This window comes from Dermacentor albipictus, chromosome 2, assembly GCF_038994185.2.
Source record: "Dermacentor albipictus isolate Rhodes 1998 colony chromosome 2, USDA_Dalb.pri_finalv2, whole genome shotgun sequence".
NCBI lineage: Eukaryota > Metazoa > Arthropoda > Arachnida > Ixodida > Ixodidae > Dermacentor > Dermacentor albipictus.
The window spans coordinates 52,254,053-52,279,750 of NC_091822.1; the positions used below are offsets into that span (position 1 = coordinate 52,254,053).

The 25,698-nt window shown below is 45.8% G+C and overlaps 1 protein-coding gene across 1 annotated transcript in view; it reads right to left on the bottom strand.

Moving 5' to 3' along the window:
* Positions 1–20,315, bottom strand: part of LOC135904297 (alpha-amylase-like) — an 89,908-nt gene extending 69,593 nt beyond the window's left edge. The window contains exons 1-2 of the mRNA XM_070533595.1: positions 20,146–20,315; positions 14,972–15,129 (exon numbers count right to left, since the gene is read on the bottom strand). Coding sequence (XP_070389696.1) covers positions 14,972–15,129; positions 20,146–20,253 — 266 coding nt within the window. The 5' untranslated portion in view covers positions 20,254–20,315. The remainder of the gene's footprint in view (positions 1–14,971; positions 15,130–20,145) is intronic.
* Positions 20,316–25,698: the final 5,383 nt, after the last annotated feature.

Below are 25,698 nucleotides of genomic sequence, written 5' to 3' on the forward strand. Positions count from 1 at the left end.
ATCATCGAGGTTGTGGATCAGGCCTCTCACGTTCCAGTGTAATATTTGTGTATCCATCTTGTTTGTGTTTATGTGCTGTGTGTCAAGAGATATCACTTAGGTTGGTTCAAGGGACCTTTCCAGGCCCCTTGATGCGGGGTATTTCTTTTTTGTTGGCGCGCTCCAGGGAGCAACGCCGTCCCTTCGGCGTCTCAGACGCCGGAGAAGTTTTTGTTACAGCCATCGCCTCGTCAGAGGTGCTGGATGACGCCCGCTCAGCGGGCACGCGCGGGGGTTTTTCGGGCCTGTCTGCGCGAGCAGTGGCCCTGGGACCGGCAGGCTCGGAGGTCTGCTGGCCCTTCGTCGTAGGGGGCGGAAGAGCCGTGGCTGCTCCCGCCAGGGGGGCTGATGGCATAACCGCCGTCACACTCCGTGTGACTTGCGCGGCCGCCTGAAGATGTAGCGCTGCCCCCCGGCGCGCCACATCGGTGTAGGAAGGACTGGACTGATTTTGGAGTGCGAAACGCTTACGTGCCTCTGGAAATGATAGGTTCAGTTTTACTTTCAGTTCTATGATTTGTTTCTCCTTTTTCCAAGTAGGGCATGATCGAGAGTAGGCGGGGTGGTCTCCTTCACAGTTGGCACAATGGTTTGTTGATGTACAGATGTCCGAAGCGTGTTCAGAAGAACTACACTTCGCACAAGTAGCACGTCCTCTGCAGTTCTGTGACCCATGCCCAAAGCGCTGACACTTGAAACATCGACGTGGATTTGGGATATACGGTCTCACGCGAAGCTTACAGTAACCGGTTTCTATTGTTTCAGGTAGGTTGCAGGTTCCGAAAGTGATGATTATGTGTTTGGTAGGTATTTGCTTGTCATCTCGCCTCAATGTTATTCTTTGAACTTTGACTACGTTTTGGTCTTGCCATCCTTCAAGCAGTTCGCTTTCGCTCAGTTCAAGGAGGTCATCTTCTGAGACGACCCCGCGCACTGTGTTCATTGTTCTGTGTGGGCCCACTGAGACGGGAATTTCCCCAAATGCTACAACTTTCGACAGTTTGTCATACTGCACTTTGTCGCGGAGTTCCAGAAGAAGATCGCCACTTCCCATCTTCGTTACTTTATAGCCTGGGCCAATTGCTTCAGTGAGAGATTTAGCTACAACAAATGGTGAGATCATTCTGACTGTTTTCTTATCGTTCTGACTATGTACAACGTGGTATTTTGGGAAAGATTGTTTTGGCTGCATAAAGAAAGTGAAAGTCTCATCGGTGCGCCCCCTCTTCAGGGAGCGATCAGGTAGCGAAGGAAAGTTATTTGCCATATAGAGCAGGGAAATTCGGCGGCGATGGTGGCCACCCACCACCGAGCCCAACAAGGGGACGCTACAAGGTTGGAAGAATACCTGCAGACGCCAGCCATGCATCGCCGCTATAACCTAATATATATATACCCAAGGCAGGATATATTACACACGGTTAACCCTAGCCGCCAGGAAATACGGAAGTAATAAGAAGTGAAGAGAAGACAGGAAAGGTGAAAAAGTGGGAGAGAAAGACGAAGATTAGAGAGGAGGACAGGAAAAGGCGACTGCCGGTTTCCTCCAGGTGGGTCAGTCTGGAGGTGCCGTCTATGTGAAGCAGAGGCCAAAGGGGTGTGTTGCCTCCGCCGGGGGGCCTTAAAGGTCCAAACACCCAGCATCGGCTCAACCCCCAGGATCCCCTTTTCCCCAGACACGGCTAAGCCGCGCACGGCTACACGCGGGAGGGTCCAACCCTCGTGTGCTCGGGTCCGTGGTGTCGCCACACACCAAACGCCTGCTGACGCAGACGCCCCTGCGGGGTTCTCTAGTTCAATAGTTTCTTTCTTGTGCTCCTATATCCTTGAGTTTTTAAAAAATAATGGGTGCTTGAAATAAGTACTCTATATTGCTCTTAAATTTATCCTGCACCAGAGCCCGTGTTATGTTGCATTTTTTGAACACATTGCAGTGCTGTAGATTATCAAAGGAAGAAAAAATGCCATAAGTTCGTATTTTAGCCTTCCGTACAACAAGAATTAATAACCTATCAATTACATCCACAAGTACGAAAGAACTACGAGAAACGGGGCTTAAAGGCAGGTATACATTAGAATAGCAGGGGCTGATGGTGAGAATTCTAAGAGAAAGGAACTATTAAAAACTAGATACTAAAGACACATATCAATTATAACAGAAATATTTACAATGAATTTGAAGAGACAAATAGAATGTCTGTTCAAATCACTCCACCCCAACATTCATCCATGGTTCGATAAGTGATCACAGCCGGTGATGCTGTTTGGATAGATGGTAGGTGAGGCACAGCTGTGAAATAGGTAGCACATGTAGAGGGGTCACCAAAGGTTGCACGCTGGTTGCAGAGTAGGTTGCCTTGATCTCCGGACTCCCTCGACCCTGATGCGTTGAGCCTGGTTATACGTCGTTCGCAAGAGGCCTGGCCCGAGTGTGCGGCATCGCTTGGGTAAAATTTCGAGGCAACCTGGAAAACACAGTTTCATATATTAGCACCAAAATATTCTGTACCATAGGGCAAATCTGAAGTTTACCATCTGCACACAGCAGATGATGAAAACAGACAGAAGTCACCAGACTCAAGGTATATAAATGTGCAAAAGTGGAAATGAATGTGAAGAGCTGCTTATAGGATGGAATCCTTCAATTTGTCTTTTGTGGATCAATAATAGTATCTTAACATAAAGTCAAGTGTACATGACCCTCCCTATTTGTGTAAGTAGGCTATTCCATGCCAGCTGTTCCAACCTGGCACACAACCACTTGGAATTTCTTCTTGAAAACTGAGGGCCTTTCATTATAGAAAAAATCTCAATTTCACACAATACTTGAAGCAAAAAAAAATTTTTACTGCCATAAACATTATGTCAAATTTCGTGTAATGCACCAAAGTATGCATCATAAAATGGCAGCCAGAAATTTGGTTATTTCATTAAGAGGGCCAAATTTTTAACAACGAAGAGAGGCCTTACACCAAAAACTTGACTGCTTATTAGCCACTGCTCAGTTTATTATGGCTGATTAAAAATGGACAAAATGGCTTATTAACTTTATTTTCACAAAAGTGACCTACAGCAAAAGCTGCAAATTTATGCAATCCATGTGTTTAGGACTTGTGCTGTGTGCAAGAATGGTATCAGAAAGATACATTATGCAGCAGTGCAGAGAGGAGGATGAACTTGGAAAAGAAGACAGTTTTGGTGTACGTTTATCGGCCTGCTTATCATTGAGGCAGCCCTAGTAAATTTATGCCAAATACCATGTATGAGCGTACATTGTATTCTTTTTAAATTGGTAAAGCTTTATCAAAGTAGTTTTTGTGTTAAGCAAAAAAAAATTGTGCAAGTGGTCTCTTGCAGTTTGAAAATTTACATCGCATTTCGTCTAATACACCTAGCCTCTTGGCGGCTAAGACAAAATGCATGGACTTGAGCATCCCTGCACAGATAGCAGGGAGTCTAAACTACTTCGAAGTTACGTCTTTCATTGCTGAGTGACAAGCCATTTCACTCAAAAAGACGTCACTTAATTACAGGTATTTACCTGAATCTTTCTGTCCGCTGTCAGCCTGCTGGCATCATCACTAAGGCTGCCAACTCCCTAGTGGACATAGTCGGGACATGGTGGCGGCAGGATGCAGTGGCAGAAGCCGCCAAAGGCTCCCAACTACCTAGTGGATGTAGTCAGGACAGGGTGGTGGGAGGACACAGGGGTAGGAGCCACCAGAGTGTACCTGCAACAAATTTGCACAAATGTTCTTAGTCCTACCATGACATGATTTACAATAAAACTGAGCTGTCTGTGTAACATGGCTACCAATACAAATAAAGGTAAACAGTTAGGCCCTACGACACAACTAGAAGCCCAACAAAAAAGAAACGGTACTTATGTTTATGAAAATCCAAACAATGAAACAAAAAATGTGTAACCGGTTTGTGCATGGAAGCTCGGTTGAAACCTGAGCTCATACCATCAAGTGATCTGCTAGACAACTGCAAGCCTGCCACCTAAATATGTCATTGTAAATTATTTTTACATGCATTATGTTAAGCTGCATTAATACAAGTTCAAAATCTCTTAATATAAGTAAATCACCAAGCTAATTCAATTAACGAATTCCAGTGGTCGTTAATGCAACAAAGTGCAAGCTTGGAATAAAGCTGGCTAAACTGGGCAGTGAAAAATAACAATGTGGTTCTCTATATCTTGTTTTCCTGGCTTTCGCTTTAGCGCTGGAATATACAAGAATTTTGACATTCCTCATATTTCACCCTGCTAATTTTTATGCCATAATGCATAATACTTCAGCGAGAGGAATAATGCTTTCTTTCAGCCGTAAATAGTGATAGAACAAGAAAATTCATTGGAGCCAACGTTTTGAGAAGAAAAATCTCCTTCTCTTTGTCGAAATATTGGCTCCAGCGGTCCTTGTTCTACGGCTCTTCATCAGTTCAAGTCTCTTGTCCTCCTGTGTACCTCTGTACTTTCAATGTTATGTCAATGAAACTGTAATAACGGATCATTAGTAAATGTAGCTGATGAGGAACTTGGGCTTGTTGGTAGATAACGACAGAGTAACTGCGCAACATAAAGATACGGACAAAGGAGGCTTGTGTGTGTTGTCTCCTCCAGCCATGTCCCCCCTTTGGGTGATTACTCTGTCTCAATGTAAAACTGTTGCCCTTTGCACAATAATAGTAAAATGCATAAAGACAGGAAAGTGGACACAAAAATTACAACAAATAGCATCATATGCTAATGAGATATGCAAAAGTGCCTGCTACGATTTGTCTCACCCATAACGTGCTGGTAAGATGGTGACTTCTGGCTGTTGCCATTTCTTGAATACCTAAAATAAAATACATTTCAAAATTATAAAAATATACAGGACAACAGCAGTAGCCGAGGACATAATGCATTGTTTAGTACAAGAAGGTAAACTAATCTCCGATACACGGCAGACGAAATTTCCTTTAAGTTAGTAGAAAAATACAACACACTTCATTTCATTCAATACTGTCAGCGTTTCTTGCTACAAGAAAAAAGGTATTTCTGCATGGAAGCAGCTAAATAATAAATGGCCTTCTACTTTTACAAAATATGTTGCAGCGACTAAGCCAACTACAGCTGTATATACTTAAAATTGCTGTATGCACATTACAATAGCCAAGACAGGATAAACTTGGGTTCATATGCAGCTCACTGGAAGGTACAACTTTGCAATCAACTCATTTCTGCTGGGCAAATATACGCACTAACATAAAACTACACATAAAAGGACCTTTTTTTTTCATAAACCACCGGACTCAATATAAAAAATCCAGTAGCAATAGTACAATTTTACCACATAACACAGCCAGGTTTTGTAAGCGTAGTAGGATTTACTATATAAATGTTGCAGCATATTCATGCTTTTAAATTTTTACAACCGTGAAAATAAAGATTACGTAAAAATAATACATTATATATAGGCTTAGATTGTGAGCTAATGTGTTTTCTACTTACAGCCAAATGCACAAAAAGTTTGTTCTCTTTCAGCGCTTTGAAAGCGCAGTGTCTGTTCGCTTGTGCAAGCAGCCGCTTAACCGCTCTTAAAATATCTGTGCTGCCACATCGACTGACACTGCCATACAGCGTTGTAGCGCTTTTATTATTCGCGGCAATATACCTAAAGCGCTAGTAAATCTTCAGAATGCACAAGCTGCCCTTTCGATTACCTGTCTTCGCCACGCGAAAGTCACACTGGTGCTAGTATTGTATATACACTTCAAGTTACGCAGTACTTGATATTCTACGGATTTTTCGATGCGACAGGCCACTCGTCACTAGAGTCGTTAAGAACGGTGTTTATCCTGAGGCTTCCGTCTGCCAGTAGTATTTCCGCATACATACGCGCACGCATGCCTAAGAAACGTCTGTGAACTGCCAAGAGAAACATAGCGCAAAATGTAGCCGTACCGGAAGGGCCGAGTACGCGCCGTTTGTAAACTCGGAACAAAAGCTGATATGCTTACCTGAGACGTTAAGAGAAATATGGCACAGGTCACAGGTCCCCGCTGGTAGTGGTTCGTATGCATCTGGTCGTCTCTGTCCGTTGCGATCTCCCATATCACAATGAAAGATGCAGTGCAAACCGCAGCACTTCGGGCGCTTGTTACGGTCCGGCGAGCGCACTTGCTCGATGTCGGCAAAGACGAAATCGGCGAAACGCTGCTGCTGGCGGCGGTCCCCTGGTCGCAATCACACAGCACGGACAGAAGCTCCCACCGTAACTTGCCGCAACGCTTGGTTGCAGTCTCCCCTAGCGCAGCGATTTCAGAACCACTCAACGACACGAGCGTGAGGCAGCGCAACTTGAAAATGGCGTCATGCTATTGACGGCTTCGGCTCTGGATCATTTTGTAGCTGCACAACTGAGCAAAACAGTTGCGCTAGTTTCGGTTTTGTTTCCTCGCGTTGAAATAAAAACTGTTTTGCTCACTGATAATTTTACGTCACTTAAGTAATGTTTACGAATGAAACAGCCATGAATTTAACACGCGTCTTGAAATACCCGCTACGTTCACTTGGCAGAAGCAAACTTTTCTCGTCCGAGTGTGGTTGTGTTTTAAATACCTATCGCTGGGCTGTCGGAGCGTGCTCGAAGTCTGAAGACGCGGCGTAATTGTCCTTAATTTTCTTAGCTATAACGGTGCGGCTGCCCTTGATTTCTGTGGAGTGCAGTTTGCTCTGATGTAAGGTAGAACTACAAAGCCGCCCATGTTACTGAATGGTCTAGTACACCTGAAGCTGCCAGAACTCCGGTATTTCCTCCACAAGTTCTTGCGACTGTGTGCCGCTCTCACCAAATGCGAGCGTGTAGTCATTTGGCGGAGATTTAGCAACACATTTTCTAGAACTATCGTTCACCGCTCTATCACAACATGGCAGCAGCGTGGTTGGTCCTTAGTAAAATTTTCTATGTATTGCGAATTTTGCGATAGCAATTATATGGACACAACCGCCGAAATATATCTGTCGGTGTTGCCGTGAGCTTACGTATAAAGTGCGATAAGATCCTATCCTGCGCCGTTAGCTGTGCGCGTTAAAGGAAGTGTGCGAGGGCGAGCCGAGATGTATAGTGCCTGGATGGGTGCCCCAAGTATCTATAGGTGGTCACGTGATAAAACGCGCGCAAGCCGGGGAAAGGAGGTGCTGGTTTAGCACGCTTCTCCTCTGGCCGTTGCTCTAGCCCGGTCTGGCGCCACTCTCGCTCTGTCTTGAAGATAATTCCCGATGGGTGCAAAGTGGGGAGGGGGGGGAGAGGGGAAAGGCGCTTCTATATCGCCGTTTCAAGTTTCGGGGACGCTTTGAAGGACGAGGCAGCAGAAGCGTTCTGTCCGCTCTGTTCGCGCCCTTCATCACGCGGACGCTGTGGCAGCGAGTGTTCGCGGTCATTGAGTGAAATCTGTTCATGTTTGCACGTGCGCGCGTGACCCCGTGCTTGCTAATTTACGGAGTAAGCGATTGTTTACTGCAGTTTATTCAGGCGATGAAGCTACGAACCTTGGTTCGTGCAGTTGTTCGTGCAGTGGTTCATGCAGCATTGGGGGGGAAACTGCTACATTTTTGTTTTTAAATTTCTGGGGGGTTCAAAAGCAGTGCTGCGTACGCTAGTGTTTGTTTCTGGTCGCGGAACACAACGCACTGCGGTAGCCCAGTGGCTTTGGTGTTGCGCTGCTGAGCTCGAGGTCACGGGTCCAATCACAACCGCAGCAGTCGCATTCCAATGGGGGCAGAATGCGAAAACGCGCGTATATTGTGCATTCCGTGCACGGTAAATAACCCGAGCTGCTGAAAATAAATCTGCAGTTTTCAATTACCGTGCGCCTCATAACAAGATCTTGATTTTGGAACCTAAATCCTCAAAATTTAACTTTACGTAGCGCAATTACATTTACAATCGACGCTGTTGAGTGCGCCTACTGAACTTGTTATCTCGTTGCTGTGCTCTCTTTAGTAGCCAATGCTATATTTTTTAGATTTACTTATGGTCAGAATCCATTGTGACAAATCCAGGTCTTCCTTAGCATAGGAAGCCAGCTATCGCTTAAGCGTGTGATATATCAACAAACATGTTCAAGGAAAATCGATATTTAGAGTTCGATGTAATTGCAGAACATGACAAGCTTGACGAAAGAATGATACACCGCATGTCGGTAACATGTCGGTAACATCATTTCAGCATCAAACAAAACCCTCGGTTTTCTAAAACGTCACCTTCGTCTTGCCCCACCACATGTTAAATTGCTCGCGTATAAATCACTTATAAGACCCAAATTAGAATATGCATGCCCCATCTGGAGCCCACTTCAAGCATATCTAATCACCGCATTGGAAGCTGTGCAGAATCGTGCTGCCCGATTCATTCATTCCTCATACTCATATGACGTCAGTGTTTCATCCTTGAAAGCTACATCCGGACTGTCACCCCTCTCTTTTCGTCGTCGCATTGCTAGCCTCACCCTTTATCACAAATTCTTTTGTTCTCCTCTCAATCAAGCACCGTATATCGCCGCCGCATCACGCATATCTCACCGCACCAGTCATCCCCTTCAAGTTGCCCGCCCATTATCACGTACTACTACGTTTTCAGCCTTGTTATTTCTTCGAGCAGCCACGGACTGGAACGGCCTACCCCATGACATCGTCGCCATCGCTTCAACACCTGCTTTTCAAGAACGCGTAACAGATAATAATAATAATATTTGGGGTTTTACGTGCCAAAACCACTTTCTGATTATGAGGCACGCCGTAGTGGAGGACTCCGGAAATTTTGACCACCTGGGGTTCTTTAACGTGCAACGCGTAACAGATCACCTTCAATGTTAAATCACCATCGCTGTTTGTTTTCCTCACTACAAATGTAATCCCACCCCTTATGTAACACCCCCTGAAATGGGGGCCTTTAAGGAATGAAACTGAACTGAACTGAACTGATTACAACCAGGACAGGAACCCGAGGGCCTGCCTAAAACAGAAGACGTTATCTGGTATTTCTTCTCCTGCATTTTAATCTTTCTCTCGCCAGACTCATCTCGAATATCACAGGAGTCGCAATCTTGCACGACGACTCTTCGCGTCCTATTAAGAGTCAAACGACCCACACACAAATGTTGACTCTTGTTTTGTGACTCTACCCGCGCGAAAATGGGTCTTCGTAAGAAAAAAGAGAGTCAAGTTGCTGTGACTCACTTTTTACTCTCTTTTTTCTTAGAGTGTATATATACCGGCGCAATTTCAGGACTGTGAAGATGACTGCAAGACACCCTTGCTCCGTTACAGTGCAGTTGCGCTCAGGTGAAGTTAAGGAACGGCTGCCACACCAATCATAATATAATCTACAGAGTCATTACTTTGGACTAGAAGGACGTCGACGCTAATCCTACTGGTGTCGGTATGTATTTTAATGGCAGCATATGGATCAAGGTTATTGATACACGGGTCTCGAATTAAGCTCATGCTTGAGCTGCGAGAACGAAGGCTCTCATCCTGCAGTCCAATAGAAAGGCAGGCCTTTTTGAGTATGCAGGTCGGGGAGTAGGTCAGGTAAGCAAATATTGGTACAAAAATTGGAGGACGCTTAAGCTTCGCCTTCAAGAGTGGAACGCGACAGCGTTCCCGTCGACCCGCCAAGGGGTGTGAGACAATGGGCTACGGCGCAGCGATGACTTACTAGGCGCCCCGCATCGGACGTGGACGCGGTGAGCGTCGAGCAACGCAGCGTTCGGCGCGGCAACGAAACGTGCGCCTGATCAAGCGGAACGAACCAAAGAACTCGGTATCTCGGAGGGGGAAACGATGCACGCCAGCGAAACGTCGTGATCGGCACGGGCAGAGAGATAGACAGATAGTGATGTAAAGAAAGAAAGAAAGAACGCTTTATTCTGCAACCCGTGAGGAAGCAAGGCGAAGCGTCGTCAGGGGAGAGGGAGTCGGGGCCGCGACCTGCCTCGCACCGGTCCCCGCACAGCTCCAATGCTAAAGCCCCTCAATTTTCCAAAAGTAGCGCCATTCTTAGATCTTTCCGCCACCCCGCTCACCCAGGCGCTTCCTCCTCCACTCCTCCTGTCGCCCCAGCCTCCTCCGCTCCCCCATTGGCCAATCTGTGTCAAGTGAAAGCGGGCCCCGCGCTTTTGTATATTTTTTTCTTTCCGGCGCAGAGCAGGCGCCGCGCTTTTGTATATCTTTTCTTTCCAGCGCGCTGCGACCCCCAATCTTGGGCCTGCGACCCCCATTGTTGGGCCTGCGCATCGAAGTACGGCAGGCGGTTTGAAGGAGCGCGGTAGTTTTATACAATGTGTTAGGGCCGAGTGCTTAATTGCGATGCCGTGCTGCTGCGCCTACGGTTGCCACAACAGACCCAGTGACGGCAAAAAGCTTTTTGTTTTACCATCCGCCGAGCGCAACGCAAAACGAAGAAAAGTGTGGATTCACAAGATCGGGCGGGCTGACTTCGAGCAAGTGGCAAAGAACGCGCGGCTTTTTGAAGTGACACGGCTCCTCCAACCTCTTCTTTTGACGCCCGTGTCAAAACGGGCCCGTGTCCAGTGCATTGGGGGTGCGTTAAAGAACCCCAGCTGCAAAAAAATTAATCCAGAGCCCCCATTATGGCGTGCCTTATGAGATCGTGGTGTTGGGATGTAAAACCCAAGAATCAACTTTTCCTCTGTCTTGTGTGCCTTGACTGTTCCAGTTAACGCCACACTGCTTCCTTGTGAAAACTCACAACGCAAAAGAATACAGACGCACGTAGTATACAGAGATAAAATTAGCACTTCAACAAAAGTGTTGCTGGTGCCAATGAGGGAGGGGGATAATTATTTTCTGAACCTCTTTCCAGTTGTCCCATCAAGTTCCTTCTTTCTTTTCTATCAAATTCTAACCATTTGCACTGTAATAAATAAATAACGATTTCATATGCTGGTACGTTGTTAAAATTATCTATACCGCCTATGTGTGAAAACGTTGCTCATGGCCACCACAACCTGTGCATGAGCTACGTACATCTGTAAAAGGCGCGGAACAGAAACGGCCCTGCTGCCAGGCATTGCTGACCGCAGACAGTCGGAATCTCTCACGCGCCGGCCGAACAAAAGCATCCTGCAGGTACGTAAATTAACCTACGAAACCACGTGCACATACTTTCGCGCTGTCAAAACCTGAAACTCTGGTAATTACTAGCGTGTCTGAGCACACCGCGTGCTTGTGTCGTGTTTCAGCAACACGAACTTTCAACGTGCGCGCGCTTTACGCCTTAAATACGCCTTGAATAATGGTGCTTTTCTCTATTTCTTCCGCAAATCCGACACCACATTCTTAAGGCCAGTTACCGACTGACAAAGCAAGATCTAGATTGAAAAAACTGCTCCGCAGGACTCGAAAGAACTTTCCCGCGGATTTCCTCCCGTAGCGTGTTAGCCGTCGTCTGCTACGGCAGGCCCACCACCAGCGGCGCCACCATCGAGGCCGCGCCGAGCGGAGGAGGAGGGAAGTGAATGGCGCTACTTTGGGAGATTGAGGGGCTTTACCCAATGCGCGCGTGGCGCGCCACCTGTCGGCGCAGCGCCGTACATTGAGAGGAGTGGGTCTTCTGTGTTTGCCGCAAGATGGCTCTGCGTGTGCGGAAAGCGCAGAAGAAATGTAGCGGAAACGCACTTCTGAAGTTACATGTTCATAATTACCGATATACACCGCAGTATTACTTTCTACGGCTCCTTTCTAAAGCAACATCGCATTCACTAGAGGCGATTTTGTACCGCTTTGAAGCATCGAACACGTGGCTGAGTGGTAGCGTCTCCGTCTCACACTCCGGAGACCCTGGTTCGATTCCCACCCAGCCCATCTTGCAAGTTGTCTTTTATTCATGAAGTGCCCGCCGGGATTTATCGCTCACAGCCAACGCCATGGACGCCGGCGACACCGGCTTTTCTGCGACACGAGCTCCTTAACGCTGTCGCGTTAAAATGGCGGAAGTGCGAGCACGAGCAATCGCCCAATTCATTCCACGCAGAACTATGTCCATCGAGCGCTCAAACGTTGTAGGTTCGATAAATAGACCAAAACGACATTACATTCAAACAAACCCACTGTGGCTATAATGGCTGTCTTCTCTATGTCATTTCTAAGCGTGATGATTTGCCAATAGCCAGGTTTTCGGCCGATGGAGGAGAAATACGAAGCCGAGTGCAAGCAGTCGATGACGTCCTCGATCGGAAAGCGTGTATACATTCTCCCTCGTAACAGAGTTGAGACGTCGGTGATCTACACAGCACCTCAAAGAACAGTATTTACTTGTACACAAGAATATCAGGTGCAGTCCAAGGACTAGGTGACTCCTGAATACCATTCTTTCACACACCTTCTACCTGCTGAGCTATAATTTTGCGTACTTTTAATGAGACGCGCTACGGTTTCTGGCGGATAGGATCGGCCAATCCCAAGTTAATCATGTGGCACGTACATGACGCGGGTACGCGGGCTTGTTCGACGCTCTCAGCATAATCAAAGATTGTTGCTTGCTTGTCACAACATAGACCACGGCTTGGCGCTTGTCAGGCGGCAGCCTTTCGTTGACCATACTCAGAAAGTTGGCCTCTGTAGAGCGACTGAAAGCGACAGAATCTAGTTTTTTCATCACTCAAGGCCACAATGCAGCTGCTCGCGTTTTGTTGAAGCAAAGTGAGCCGCGTTGCACTGAGCAGTGCAACAGGCTCTCGAGAACAATTCAGTGTCAGTAATGCGGATCGTCCATTAGTAACTAAAGCATGCAGCACTGCACAAGTACATTTTTCTTATTGCATTTGAGAGGTGTCGGCTTCTCTACCTCGAAAGTGTCTGTAGCAGAGGCGGCAACGGGAACTCTGACCATCGACTATGGCGGAAGGACGACGTCTTTAACAACAGTGGGCGTATCTTGACAGCCTGCCGAGCCTTTTATAAAAGCATACAACAAAATTTCAGCTGCGCGTCAATGTACACTAGCACCACACTCTTGAAGAAAATAGATCCCCCGAATCACTTCGAGAAGAATACTGAGGCAAATTATTGCTTACTAAAACCAACGCTTTTTTCTTCATTCAACTTGATGCTTTGTTAATTTGGCACTTCTGAACAATTTATTTTTCTGCGCTTAGCAATTTATTTCAATTAAAAGCTTTAGTTATGATAGCGAAGCTGTTAACGGCTAGGGTTCTGCGCATTTTTCGTGTACTTCAACAAACCTGTTCAGTAAAACTGTCACCCTCAGCAATGGATCGTGCCACTGCTCGCCCGCTCGTCGTCGTCCTCTTTTGTGACCGCTGGCACCGCTGCTGCGCATCATGCCAGAGTTGCCATACTGCCCCTCTCTCCCCCCTTGCCACTGGTGTCGGTGTGGTGATTTCGGTCACAAATTCTTTGAATCAATATTTCGCAGAATGAAAACACAAATGTATATAACGAATGTATATATGAACGCCGGTGAATGAAAATAAATGTGTTTGTACCTTCTTTCTAAAATCTGTGTCACCTCATTGCTGTGTGCTACACAGCTTCGCTCGTCATCCACCTTCCTAGAGTGGAAAAGCTGATCATTTTTAGACGCTATTACATGCGCACAGCGAAGGATTATATATTGAAAACCTAAGTTGATGTGACATGCTAGCGAAGTAAGTAAAAGATCAAAAAATGGGAAATGCTACAAATAATTCGACGAGACGAAATAATGAAGAAGGTGCCCCACCAACGTCTAATCTGAGAAAATACAAATCGAGCCCCCCTCTGCCTCCTCAAAGAGATTTCACGGAAATCGAAACAATAAAGAACAATAAGAGCAATAGCCTTGCCGTCTTTCTTAGTGCAGTTCGCATGTTCAACTTAAACCAGCAATCATGTGGCGTCTGTAGAGCATAGCAGCCTAAATAACACACAGTTTTCTGCTGTGACAGAGCATTCTTTCATAAATGTGATCGTTCATTAGAATATGAGGTGTTGTATATAAATAAAGAGTTAATGCCCGAAACTAGCTCTTACTGCTGACCAATTCATGGTGGCTACACTTAAACATGGAATGCGATCAATGAAGAGTGCAGTTAGATGGCAGCACATTTTGGGTACCATCCATATTCTGTGGTTTTGCGACGACTATCTGAGATTGCTAATAACAAGCAATCCAAGGCAGAACAATACTAATACGTGCGATTATTCAGTAGCAAGAATTGAACTCATAACCGTCAGTACTCCAAGCACCAGCTTTTACTAGAAACTTCGCGCGCAGCAACAATTTAAAAAAACACACAGCATGTTATATTGCGTCTGGTGCATTGCAGCACCCCTTACCACTCCTGCGCACTGCATTTTTCCACAGTGTTCCAACATAAGCCGAACCGCAACGCACTTCGGCAGAAGATTGAGCACAGTCAGAAGTGGTCGAAGGGCCAGAGTTTCCAGCAAAATGTTATACCTTAGATGCTGGCTGGCATCAATTCTGCAGTATACAACGCCCAAATCGTAGTCATAAACACAAATCGAATTAGTGAAATGTTGTCGAGAACAGTACTCGCAAACTCTCGTCTCCACTGTGTCAAAGCTATGAAATATGGTCAGTACGTTTTTCCTCAAGTTTCTTTCTCATAAATGTCTTCAATAGTCCTTGCACAAACGCTAGTATACTCATCGTCTCCTGCTGAAACGTCTGGCTCCGGCGTTAGCATATGCTGGACGGAGATCATCACCTGAACTCGCTTCCGGCAGCAACAGCTTTCCACGCATCAATTTATTTCATTGCGCTAGTGTTCCGTCTCATTACAGTCCGACTGTAGGGCGCGGATGCTTGGAGACTGAATGTTATAGCGAGCAAAGAAACGTTCAGGCGAAAACAAGTCGCAAGGACGGTATGCTTAGCTGTGCACCCACCTGACGCCGGCCCCGTCGCAGCGGCGAACCATGTCACGAAACTGCGTCTCGTTGCCGCTCCGGTTGCCAATTTTGTAACTCACCGACTGGTACCGCTCGAACCATGGCCGTTTCACTGTCTCCCCTAAGACGATGCCATGTTCATTCACTGGCGATGTCTGCTTCACGGAAACAGAAGGATTACCATCGTCGCAAAAATTGGATTTAAAACGAACCACAAGAACACTGAGTGTTGTTAATGTTGAAGTGATCAATATTGTCTTCTTATAACGACTGAAAAGCACAGGATTCCCATGTAGTGGTGTAATGCGGGCTGCAGCAGAGACCCTTGACAGTGGATTATTGATTGATTACGTGTAACATTTATGACCACCACAGGGACTAGGGCGGATGCTGTGTTGGATGTCTCAATATTAGGTGTCACCACTTGCGGTTCTTTAGCGCGCCTTCAATGATTGGTAGACGAGCACATATGGCTGTCGCTTAGTCGAGCAACGAAACCGCGACCTCCTCCTGAGCAGTAAAAGATGATTGCCACTTATATAGCGACATGGCCATGCGTGACTTTCTATCATAGCCGAGGCATTCTTCAGCAAATAAAGAAAGCGAATTCAGGACTCTGTTACAATATTGGGTGCCGAACAAATGAACAGCAACGCGGAAGTCAGACAGTGCTAAACAGTGTAACCTAACGCCTCTCTTAGCTAAACTTCGCTGACTGACATTTTATTTACAAATTTTCATGGACACATACCAATCGCGGGGTTCAAGTTACACGGTCCTCTCGACACGCGCTCCTAATACTGGTTGTAAAACTAGGAGCGATTCTGAGGTTGGAGTTTGGAACTTATGAAAAAAAAAATCATTGGCGTCGAATGTATTGACAAATCTACTTATTCGTCTTTATCGGGCGACACGTTTCACCTTCTCTAGTTATCGCACAGCGCAGGACGCGCCTGCATGTATCGGAAGTTTCTGGAATGTTATCGATGGTTCTATCCACTGTCTGTGACCGAACCTTGTGTAATCTGATTGCATGTGTGCGCGACGCGAATAAAGTAGAACTTTATGGAAGGCACGCGGGTCCCAGCGATTACTCTGGAACATTCGACGACTGATGTATAAAAGCCGACGCTCTTGACCCGCTCATCAGATTTTCGACGATCACCGACCGTGTTCGCCGCTATCGTTGTGCGATAAGTGTAGCCTGTTTTTGTGGGCACAGGTTCGCCCAATAAAAGTTAGTTTTTTCTTTCACAGTATTGTTACTGTGTTCTTCAACGTCACCACCATGTGACAGTACCACTTTTTTATAAACCTTAAGCGCTTCCACAAAACTAAACACAACACCCGTCTACCCTGTCCCTCATTTTGAGAACGAAATTATAACAGATGGGGTTTACTTTAAAGATAATAGTTCACTGAACGTTCCTTAAATTATTAGGCGTGCGAGAAATTGTTTCTAAAAAAGGCTGATTATAAAAACCTTACACTTGTAGTTTCCTGATCGGGCAGCTACGGTGGCATTCAATCAGCAGCAAACACTGCCACCTGTCAAAATCACTGATGCAGTAACTTATCATAATGCTGTGCCCTGCTGGTCGCGATAGCAAGCACAGAATATCCGGAGAGGCCAAACTCCCCCATTTCTTTATACAGGGACTGTACCCTTCGTATAACAAACAAGTTATAACTGTCAAGACAAGTTAAGTGAATGTTTTTTTCCTTATTTGTATTTTTGTATGTTTATTACTAGAGAAGATTTGCGGCACATTTCCCGCAATGATAAAAGAATTGCTTTTCTCTCTTCGTCGTCATCTGGCGCACTGCAGGCTGCGGCCCACGACAGTACCACAATACGAGTTACCTTCTACAAGCGCCGCGACAGGCTAGCGAAAACTATAATAGTGTCAGTGGTAGCGAGTGCTGCAAACAGCTGTCTCGTGAACATAGTGCTTCTAATGACCTCGACCCCTATGACGACGAAAATGATCAGTGTTCATGTATGCGCCTGTATTATATTCCTGACAGCCGTCATTGAAAATATTTTCTGCTTCAAGAAGCCTCAACTCACATACATCCTTCCCATCATCGTGGGAAACTCTGCCCCACCTCATCCTAATATATTTCGTTTTTGAGAAGCAACGCGTAAACTCACCATCACACCGCTAAATATAGCGATGGCACATTCCTTAGCAGCAGCGCACTTTCACAAAAATACGCCATTTCGATGTCCTATATTTATCAGGTTGCTATTGCGAAAAACAAGTGCGCATATCTATGCGCAAGTCGCTGTTAATCAACATCAATAACTGGGTTTAGAGCAAATAACTTGTTGTTACTATGCCACTCGGTGACAGCGCATGATAAGCACCCACAGAGTGATGGTGGTGGCTAAAGAAAAGTCACAAGAACCACCATTCCACTTCAGAAAGATGACCAAAACGCTCCCAATTAATATGCAGATTTTGCAAAAAACGGACGAGTCCATGCAGCATAGCGCGCGGCGGAAGTTGTCTGTAAATTACGGTCAGGCTCTAGTCACAGAGAACTGCGCTGCTGCAGAGCAGAACGAAGGAGACGCAGGTGAGCGGAGACTAGGAAAGGGTGGTTTAGAAAACAAAGTGTGCGACAGCTTCAATTTAGAGCCGTATTCACTGAATGCAGATGGTAAAATCTCAATAGCATGCTCAATTCAATAGTGCCAAAGAAAAGTGAACATTTTAAACACCTCCGAACGCTTACCTAAGTTATGACGCGCATTTTCACACGCGCATTTTCACACTAAGGGAGTATTTGTATCAAAAGCTTAGGATATAAAAAATATGATAAACAGAAAAAGAAAGCGAATCAGCGGGCACAATTGAGGTGTATAGAGAAACAGCATTGTTACAGAGGTACAATTCCGAACGATATCCCGAAGAAGAAATTGCTTTTAGCATACGATGATTGTTTAAGTCAGTCGCACTTATTCAATTATCTAGAAGCCATGACGTAAGTTCCGGCAGTTGTTTCGCCAGAAAGTGCGAATTGTATTCAAAACTTGCACTCCCGCTGATAATGTCGAGCAGTGACGCCGTATGTGGTACAATATTTCTAGAGAGGCTGTTGTGTCGGTACAATGTCATGCGGGTCAACCGGAAATGTCTGTGTGTACGATGCGACGGCCGCGCCTGTTTTGCAGCATGTGAGAACAGCCACCTTTGTAGAGCGTGCCGAATGCAGTAAAGAAGCGGCGAAAACTGTCACCGACAGCAATTCAGACGAACGCTTAGACGTTTAAGAAGCGTACTCGGGTGCCGGCAGAGCTGTTTCTGATGTAGCTGCAGAAATTTAAGCCCTTGTTTTGATCGACTGCGCATGCACAATTTAACGTAATCTAACATAACAGTTCACGCGTGCCGCTTATGGCGTAGCCGTCGATAGCGATTTCCGCTTGGCCCCCGCGATGTCGCACAGTCAGACATGGTGTTTGAGAAATTGGTGACACACTGTTTAATGTGGCGTCGCATTCCCTAAGGACTCTAGTCAACGTCTTCTTCCTGTGGGAAACTAAGGCCATCATTTGGTGAAGTGCAGGAGACACGGCTTTTCATTGCAGTTTTCTGTCCTGCATATCACTTCTGCTTACTAGCTTCTCCTGCACAGTACTCACACTAGCTGAGGGGATAAGCTGCAGAGCATGACCACGTCGTTCAAATGCGCATCGTTTGCTGCCCACAGTCCCGTTTATTCAGTTTAAACTGGAATCGTATGCGTGTGTGTCCTCGTGTGGTCTATTGCACTTCGTTATCGAATCGTAGACATTTATCAACCAGCTCCACTTGTAACATCCTCATCGCACGTAGTAGTGCTGTAACTTTCGTCTTTGGTAGTGTTTGTTCAATATGAAGAAAAAGCCACTTCGTAACGTTCTCAAGCACCAGAGCGCTATACTTATGCGAAATACTGCCCCAACGTGACGGTAGCCCTTCTATAGTTTGTTTTTTCATGAAAAGGCTTCATGTACCAAAAGCACGAGGCATGCTGTAGCGGGGGCCCCGGATTAAATTCGACCACCTGACTTTCTTGAACCTGCACCCAACACACTGTACAAGGCCGTTTTTGCATTTGGTCCACATTGAAATTCGGCCATGGGCATGGCCTCGATATTATCCCGCGACCTTGTCCACCCGCCGTAGTTACTTAGTGGTTATTATGTTGGGCTGTTAAGCACGAGGTCGCGGGGTAGAATCCCGGCCACGACGGTCTCATTTATATGGGGGCGAAATGCGAAAACTTCCATCTTCTTAGATTGAGGTGCACGTTAAAGACCGCCTTGTGGTCGAAATTTCCCGAGTCCCCCACTACACCATGACTAATAATGATATAGTGGTTTGGCATGTAAAACCTCATGGTTTTGTTTAACTTAAAGCCCCTAAGCAACCACGGCAAGTACCAACCCCTGGCAAGCGGTTTTAAGGGTAAGCTTTAGCTCACGGGCCCTTATCTAAATACATGAAACGGGATAAATTGTGTTCCTTGACCACCACTGTACCGATTTTGCTGAGGTTAGTTAGATTTCAATGATAAAGTTAAAACATCGTAGCTTTAGTAAGGGTATTTCTCATTATCTCATATAGGCTGCAGATTTTTTCAATTGCTCAAAACTGCAAAAAAAAAACTAAAGTATCAAGCGTACATCTCAAGCTGAAGAATAGCAGTTCAAGACATTCTTTATTATGAGGCGGATAAATTAATAAAAATAAAAGCCGCAGCCCACTCCACATAAATATGGCAGTTCAAGACAACACAAGAAGGAACACTATCAAGCATGCATACACCCACATACACGCACAAAAGCATCGGCCGTAGGCCGCACTTCATCAAGAGCTGCCAGCCGAAACATCTAAGCAATGCCATCGTATTTTTTAACATGGGCTCGCTGTAATATCAACAGAGTTACCAGGAACGCTGATAGTACCCCCTCTCTCTCTGTATATATATATATATATATATATATATATATATATATATATATATATATATATATATATATACCAGAAAAAAGCAATTCTGCGTCCGGGTAAATATTCACAGTGAAGTAGACGCGCGTATGAAGCGGTTTATTGCCGTTTCGATACGATCAGCTGGTCCTAGGGCGTCGCTTAATAGAGAGAAGTTGCGGAACTCGCCTGAACAGCGCCATAGCCACGCGGGCCAAGGAACCTTTCGCACTCTTCGGCAATGTCGTCGAATCTCCACTCGAACAGGTGCACGATCACGCTTCGACCTGGAACCATGTTCGGCTCCTTGTTGCTTCCATGGGCGCTGCGGCAGCAGTTCAGCAGCGTAGCCGTCAGCAACAGCACTGCAACATCCACATTATAGCTCGATATTCGCAAGACCACCGACTGTATTTTATTTTGTAAACTGAAACGTATTTGGAAGCGATGAGGCAAAGCATCTCTTTCTTCAATTTGTCAAACGTGGCTGAAATTTAGCGCTCAATCACCATCTTGTAATTGTGTACAGATTTTGCGTAGCATATAGAAGCCCCGATCTCATTGCTCCCAAATTTTTTCTCCAAAGTTGTTGAACCGGCACGAGTGCCGGGAATACGAAAAATAGAAGTAAACAACCTTCCATTATTCTTTTATGTATTGGAAGCTTTTTGGGCAATAATGTTTTGCGTGAAACATAAAAATAAGTGGTATGAAAACAGAGAAGACTACGCTAGATCGGGTGCTTATAATGGCGATGACGCTTTAGTCGTCTTCTTAATTTTTTTTAAAGCGAAATTTTCTTGGTGAGCCTTCCTCCACTTTTCTGACCATAGCTGCTGGGTGCTCATGCCTGCGCCAGTAGTTCACATTTAGAAAACTTTAATTACGTGCCCAATGCTGGTATCCCGCCTGGACTCCCATTAGAGCAAGGCGATGCTCGAACCCCAAGACCACCATTACCGCGAATGCTTCTGTCGTGCCAACGTCAACAAGCTCGTTGAGATGATCGCCGCGTGGTTCGCATGTTGTAGCACGGGTACGCGAGAGCACATGCACACTCACCACTTTCCTTTACGTGAAAGACGCGGGAGTGAAATAAGCAAATTTATACCATTTGGATAGCCGCTTCACGATAACTCTGCTTCACATAGGTTCAAAAATGCAGAAACACTTCTTCAAAAATTCAAGCGTGCATCGGGAAGTGCAACGGCTGAAGATGAACGGAAGGCGCGTAAGCCTGAGGTGGTGCCTTACATCCGTAAACTTTCCCACAATCATAAAAAGCTGGCATGTATGCATGGCGTGCCAATTTGTTTTTCGGCCCAAAATACGCTGGGAAAGTAGTGTCCTCGCATCTGTAACGCCAGAAAACGTGGATGCCAGAAAAAACCACCAGCCGCCCTTAGTTCAATGTTCCACTGGAGTGACGTATTGCATTCCCATGCCATGTGGGATGTTTTACATCGGCGAAACTGGTCGCTGTGTCAATGACCGTTTAGGAGAACACGCTAAAAAACTGAAAAAAAACTAGATGATAAATACGCACATTAGATTGCGCACGTTAGGAAATGTAGCCGATGTGTGGCCCGGTTGAAAGAGACGACCATTCTAGAAAAGATCACTGACAAGACCGTGCCCATCAGTTTAGAAACCTAACACATTAAAAAATTTGCTAGCAAGTGCTTTAGCACGGCTCCCTTGTTTTCTTTGATGCTGAATTTGATCTTATGGATGTGACTATCGGGAGTTCAGACTGCAAAGAAAAAGATAAATTGTTTGAGTTTTGTTGCGCTTGGTTGGCTGTATAGCGCTTGCATTCTTGGCACGCTACCACCCTTGAGATGTTTTTCCCCTTCGTTTTTCTTGCTTCACTCTGGCGTATATAAGGTGTGCTATGGTTGCCAATAACACCAGTATTTAGTCAGCTCTTATGTGTACGCGTGTCTGCCTTCTTTTGGTCGTCTGTTTGCGCTGTTACCCTATTTGAATTCCAGGTACATATTATTGCATCAGGTAGAACGCATTGCCACAGGTGCACAAGTAGGGGTACAAGGCAGTTAAAGAAGGTTTGAGGATGAAAGAGAAGACTATAGAGATGTAAAAATCTTAATGCAATGGAAATTATCTAGGACATAACTCATTAATTCAAGCAGGCTAAGTGACTGTTTTTCGCCGACCCGTTTCAAAGGAAATGCCATTAAATCATCATCACCATTACCGTCGTTCTTGTAGCTTCGACGGGGCTGCCGGACGAAAGGTTTACGGCATGAAGCTTAAACGGCCGGTGCGCGCAGCGCCGCAAGATAAGAGCCGGACTGCTCCAGTCGAGGACCAGACGAAGAATGAATCTATTTCTGAGGAGGCAACTTACAGGAGGCACTTACAGCGTTTGGCGCTGAGTGGCGCTCTGATGTAAAGACCCAAAACCGAAACCAGAAGTTACGGATACCACATCACCTCTCCCTTGAAAGGAAAAAATGATCTACTCGCTATCCTCGCAACAAAAGTCACGAGTCAAAGAACACATGTTAGTACTGTAACACACATGATAAGTGATACATCTTTACACACCAGAAAATGATCTCTGGCTTCCCTATTAAACCCGTCTTGGGAGGACGATGAGATGCAGCCTTGCACACAGAGATAACACATAGAAAGTTCACAAAGTACATAAGTATACAGTAACAACCATCTGTGTGCCCCCTTGGACAGCACTGATGGGTGGCTCATTCGCCCTGAGCCTGACTCGAGACAGTCTCTGTGGCTGTCGTTGATTGGCCTTGTGCGTAAAAGCACTTTACACTCCATAGTGCCCCCCCCCCGTTAATAATGCTAACGAAAAACTTTTTTTTTCTTTTTTGGCATGAAAGACAAATTAGTATGGCGGCTACCACAGTAGTGAAAATTCATACATGTTTATGCTGCAAGAAACGTAACATACAAGAAATGTATGGTATCCCTTCTGCGGGGATGCTAAGAAATGAAGAAAAGCGTTCCTACAACTAGGATCCATTGATAAATCTGCAGTATAGCAGTAAGTACAGCGTGCGTGTAGCACCGTTTATGCTGCCAGAAATCCCCCCATTTGAAGGATACTGCTTTTGTCTTATTCAGCTAACAAACATGAAAGGAAATACTTTTGGCGTTAAGAGCCGAATTCGCACGGGAGGGTTGAAACCTTTGCAGACAGTAACCTAAGGCAACAAGCTACTTGGAAACATAATCCTTAAATCGTTCCGGAGGTTGTCTATGGCGTGTAGACCTACGGAGGACTGGTTCAAGTTGTAGAGGAGGAACAGCAGAAGTGTTACTCGTACTGGGGCTAGAAGGTGTGTCAGAGACCTGAGTGCCTTCAGGGGCAGTGTCTTGGGGAGTAGTGTCGCACGGATGTTCAGGAGACTGTTCTGCACGGGGTGAACCCGGAGGTGGTGGTGGTGAAACAGGTAGTTGCAAAGAAGGGGTTGCAGCAGGAAAATGAGTACCAGTAGGAACTGGAAGCAAAGGTGGAAAACCATCGTCAAATGATGTTCCATCATTGAAATGACTCCTTTCATTTGTTTCTCCCTGACGTACCGAGTACTTCACCAGTTTAGACGCGTTCCAACGCTTGCCATTTTCAAGCTGGAAAGTACTTCGACCTACATTGCGGTAAATCTTGAACGGACCGTAGCATTTAGGACCAGATTTCCGTGAAGTACGTACCCTAAACAGATCGCCTGGCTGAAACAGAGGGCATTTAGTTGCGCGAACGACGATACGCATACTTTTTAGTATTATCCTATTTTACACGTACTCTACTCTGCACTTCCTGGCGCAACTTTGGAGAAGCAAATTCAGGATGAATTGGAGGCATGTTTGCAACGTCCAGCCGAGTTCGTGGTTGTCGACTATGGAGCAGCATAGCTGGAGACACACCGCTAGTCATCCGTAGAGTAAACCTGTAAATTGTCAAGTATTCTCAGACCGCAAGTCTGAGGTCTCGCTGTTCCAAAATAGCAATCTGTGTGAATTCTTTGAGGACACGGTTAAATCTTTCTACCTGGCCATTGACCTGTGGGTAGTAAAGAGAGGACAAGAAATGCTTAATGCCTCTTTCCTTCAGGAAGTTTTCGAACTGTGCAGAAACAAACTGTGGCCCATTATCGGACACTATAGCATCAGGACATTCTTCCCTACTGAATATGGACATGAGACTGTCCATGATGGCTTCCGATGTGATGGAAGGCATAAAAGCAACTTCGGGCCATTTGGAATGATAGTCAACCATGACCAAAGCAAAACGAGCATACTGTGGAGCACGATCAAGAGGGCCTATTATGTCTATGGCTAACTTTTCCCATGGTCTTAATGGCCATTCGACAGGTTGTAATGGCGCAAAAGATGGTTTGGCAAATTTATCTGCTTGTTGGCACACAAAGCAGTTTCCCACAAGTTCCTCAACTTGCCTATCCATGTGAGGCCACCAGTAGATGCTTCTCAATCTGAACTGGGTTTTAGTAATGCCTAAGTGACCTTCATGAGCAATAGACAGGAGTGTCTGACGCAAGGAAGCAGGAGGAGCGATACGTTCACCCCGGAGAAGCAGATTATCTATGTAGGACAATTCGGACTGTACAGCAGCATAGGCCTGTAACTCTGGCGGAAGCTCCGCCGCAGTTCTCCATCCTTTTACTATTTTGTGTTTTAATGCTTGGCACACTGGATCTGCCTGTTTGGCTGCTTGGAATTCCTCCTTTGTAATACAAGAAGAAACTAAAGACACTATTTCCTTATCTAGTGCTGGTTCACATTCGGGAGGGACAGGCAGGCGTGACAATGCGTCCGCAATGACATTTTGGTCACCTTTACAGTACTTTATGGAGAAATTGTAATACAGCAATCTTGCATTCCACCTTGAAATTCTTAACGGTCGTTGTCCAGGACCCTTTGAAGATAGCAATGCGACTAGAGCTTGGTGATCAGTTCGTAAAGTGAACTGTCGACCCCACAAGTAAACATGCCAATGTTCACACGCAGACAGACATGCCAATGCTTCCCGTTCGCCTACGGAGCACCGTCGCTCTGCGGAAGATAACGTACGAGAAGCGAAAGCTACTGTAAAGAGCTCATTTCCGTATTTTCGCTGTAGGACAGCTCCTATGCCAACATCAGAAGCATCAACCGTCACAACAATAGGCAGATGCGGTTGAAACATGCGTGCCACCGGGTGTGATCCAAGTACGTCTTTAATCGCCTGAAAGCTGCGTTCAGTATCCCGATCCCAGACAAAGGCTTGTCCTTGCCTTAGAAGTTTCCTTAGCGGTTCCACTACGTCGGCATACTGCGGGATAAATTTAGCATAATATCCCGTCAGGCCCAGAAATGAATGTAGAGCCTTCTTGTGCTTAGGCTGTGGTGCCTCCACGATTGCCTGAATTTTACTATCCATCGGCGAAATGCCATTTGCGGAAATTTTATGTCCTAGGAAAGCTAATTATGGGACACTGAATACGCACTTGTGGTTAAGCTGCATGCCTGCATTACTTATCCTAGACAGGACTGTTTGCAAATTTCTGTCGTAGTCACGTTGTGTGTGACCCCATACAAGCAAATCATCAAGGTAGCACAAGGGGCCTGGACAGTCCTTCAAAACAGATGACATGATCTGTTGGAAAGCGGATGGCGCAGATGCCAAACCGAAACACACACGCTTGAAGCGGAAAAGACCTTCATGAGTTATAAAAGTAGTAAGCTCACGGCTTT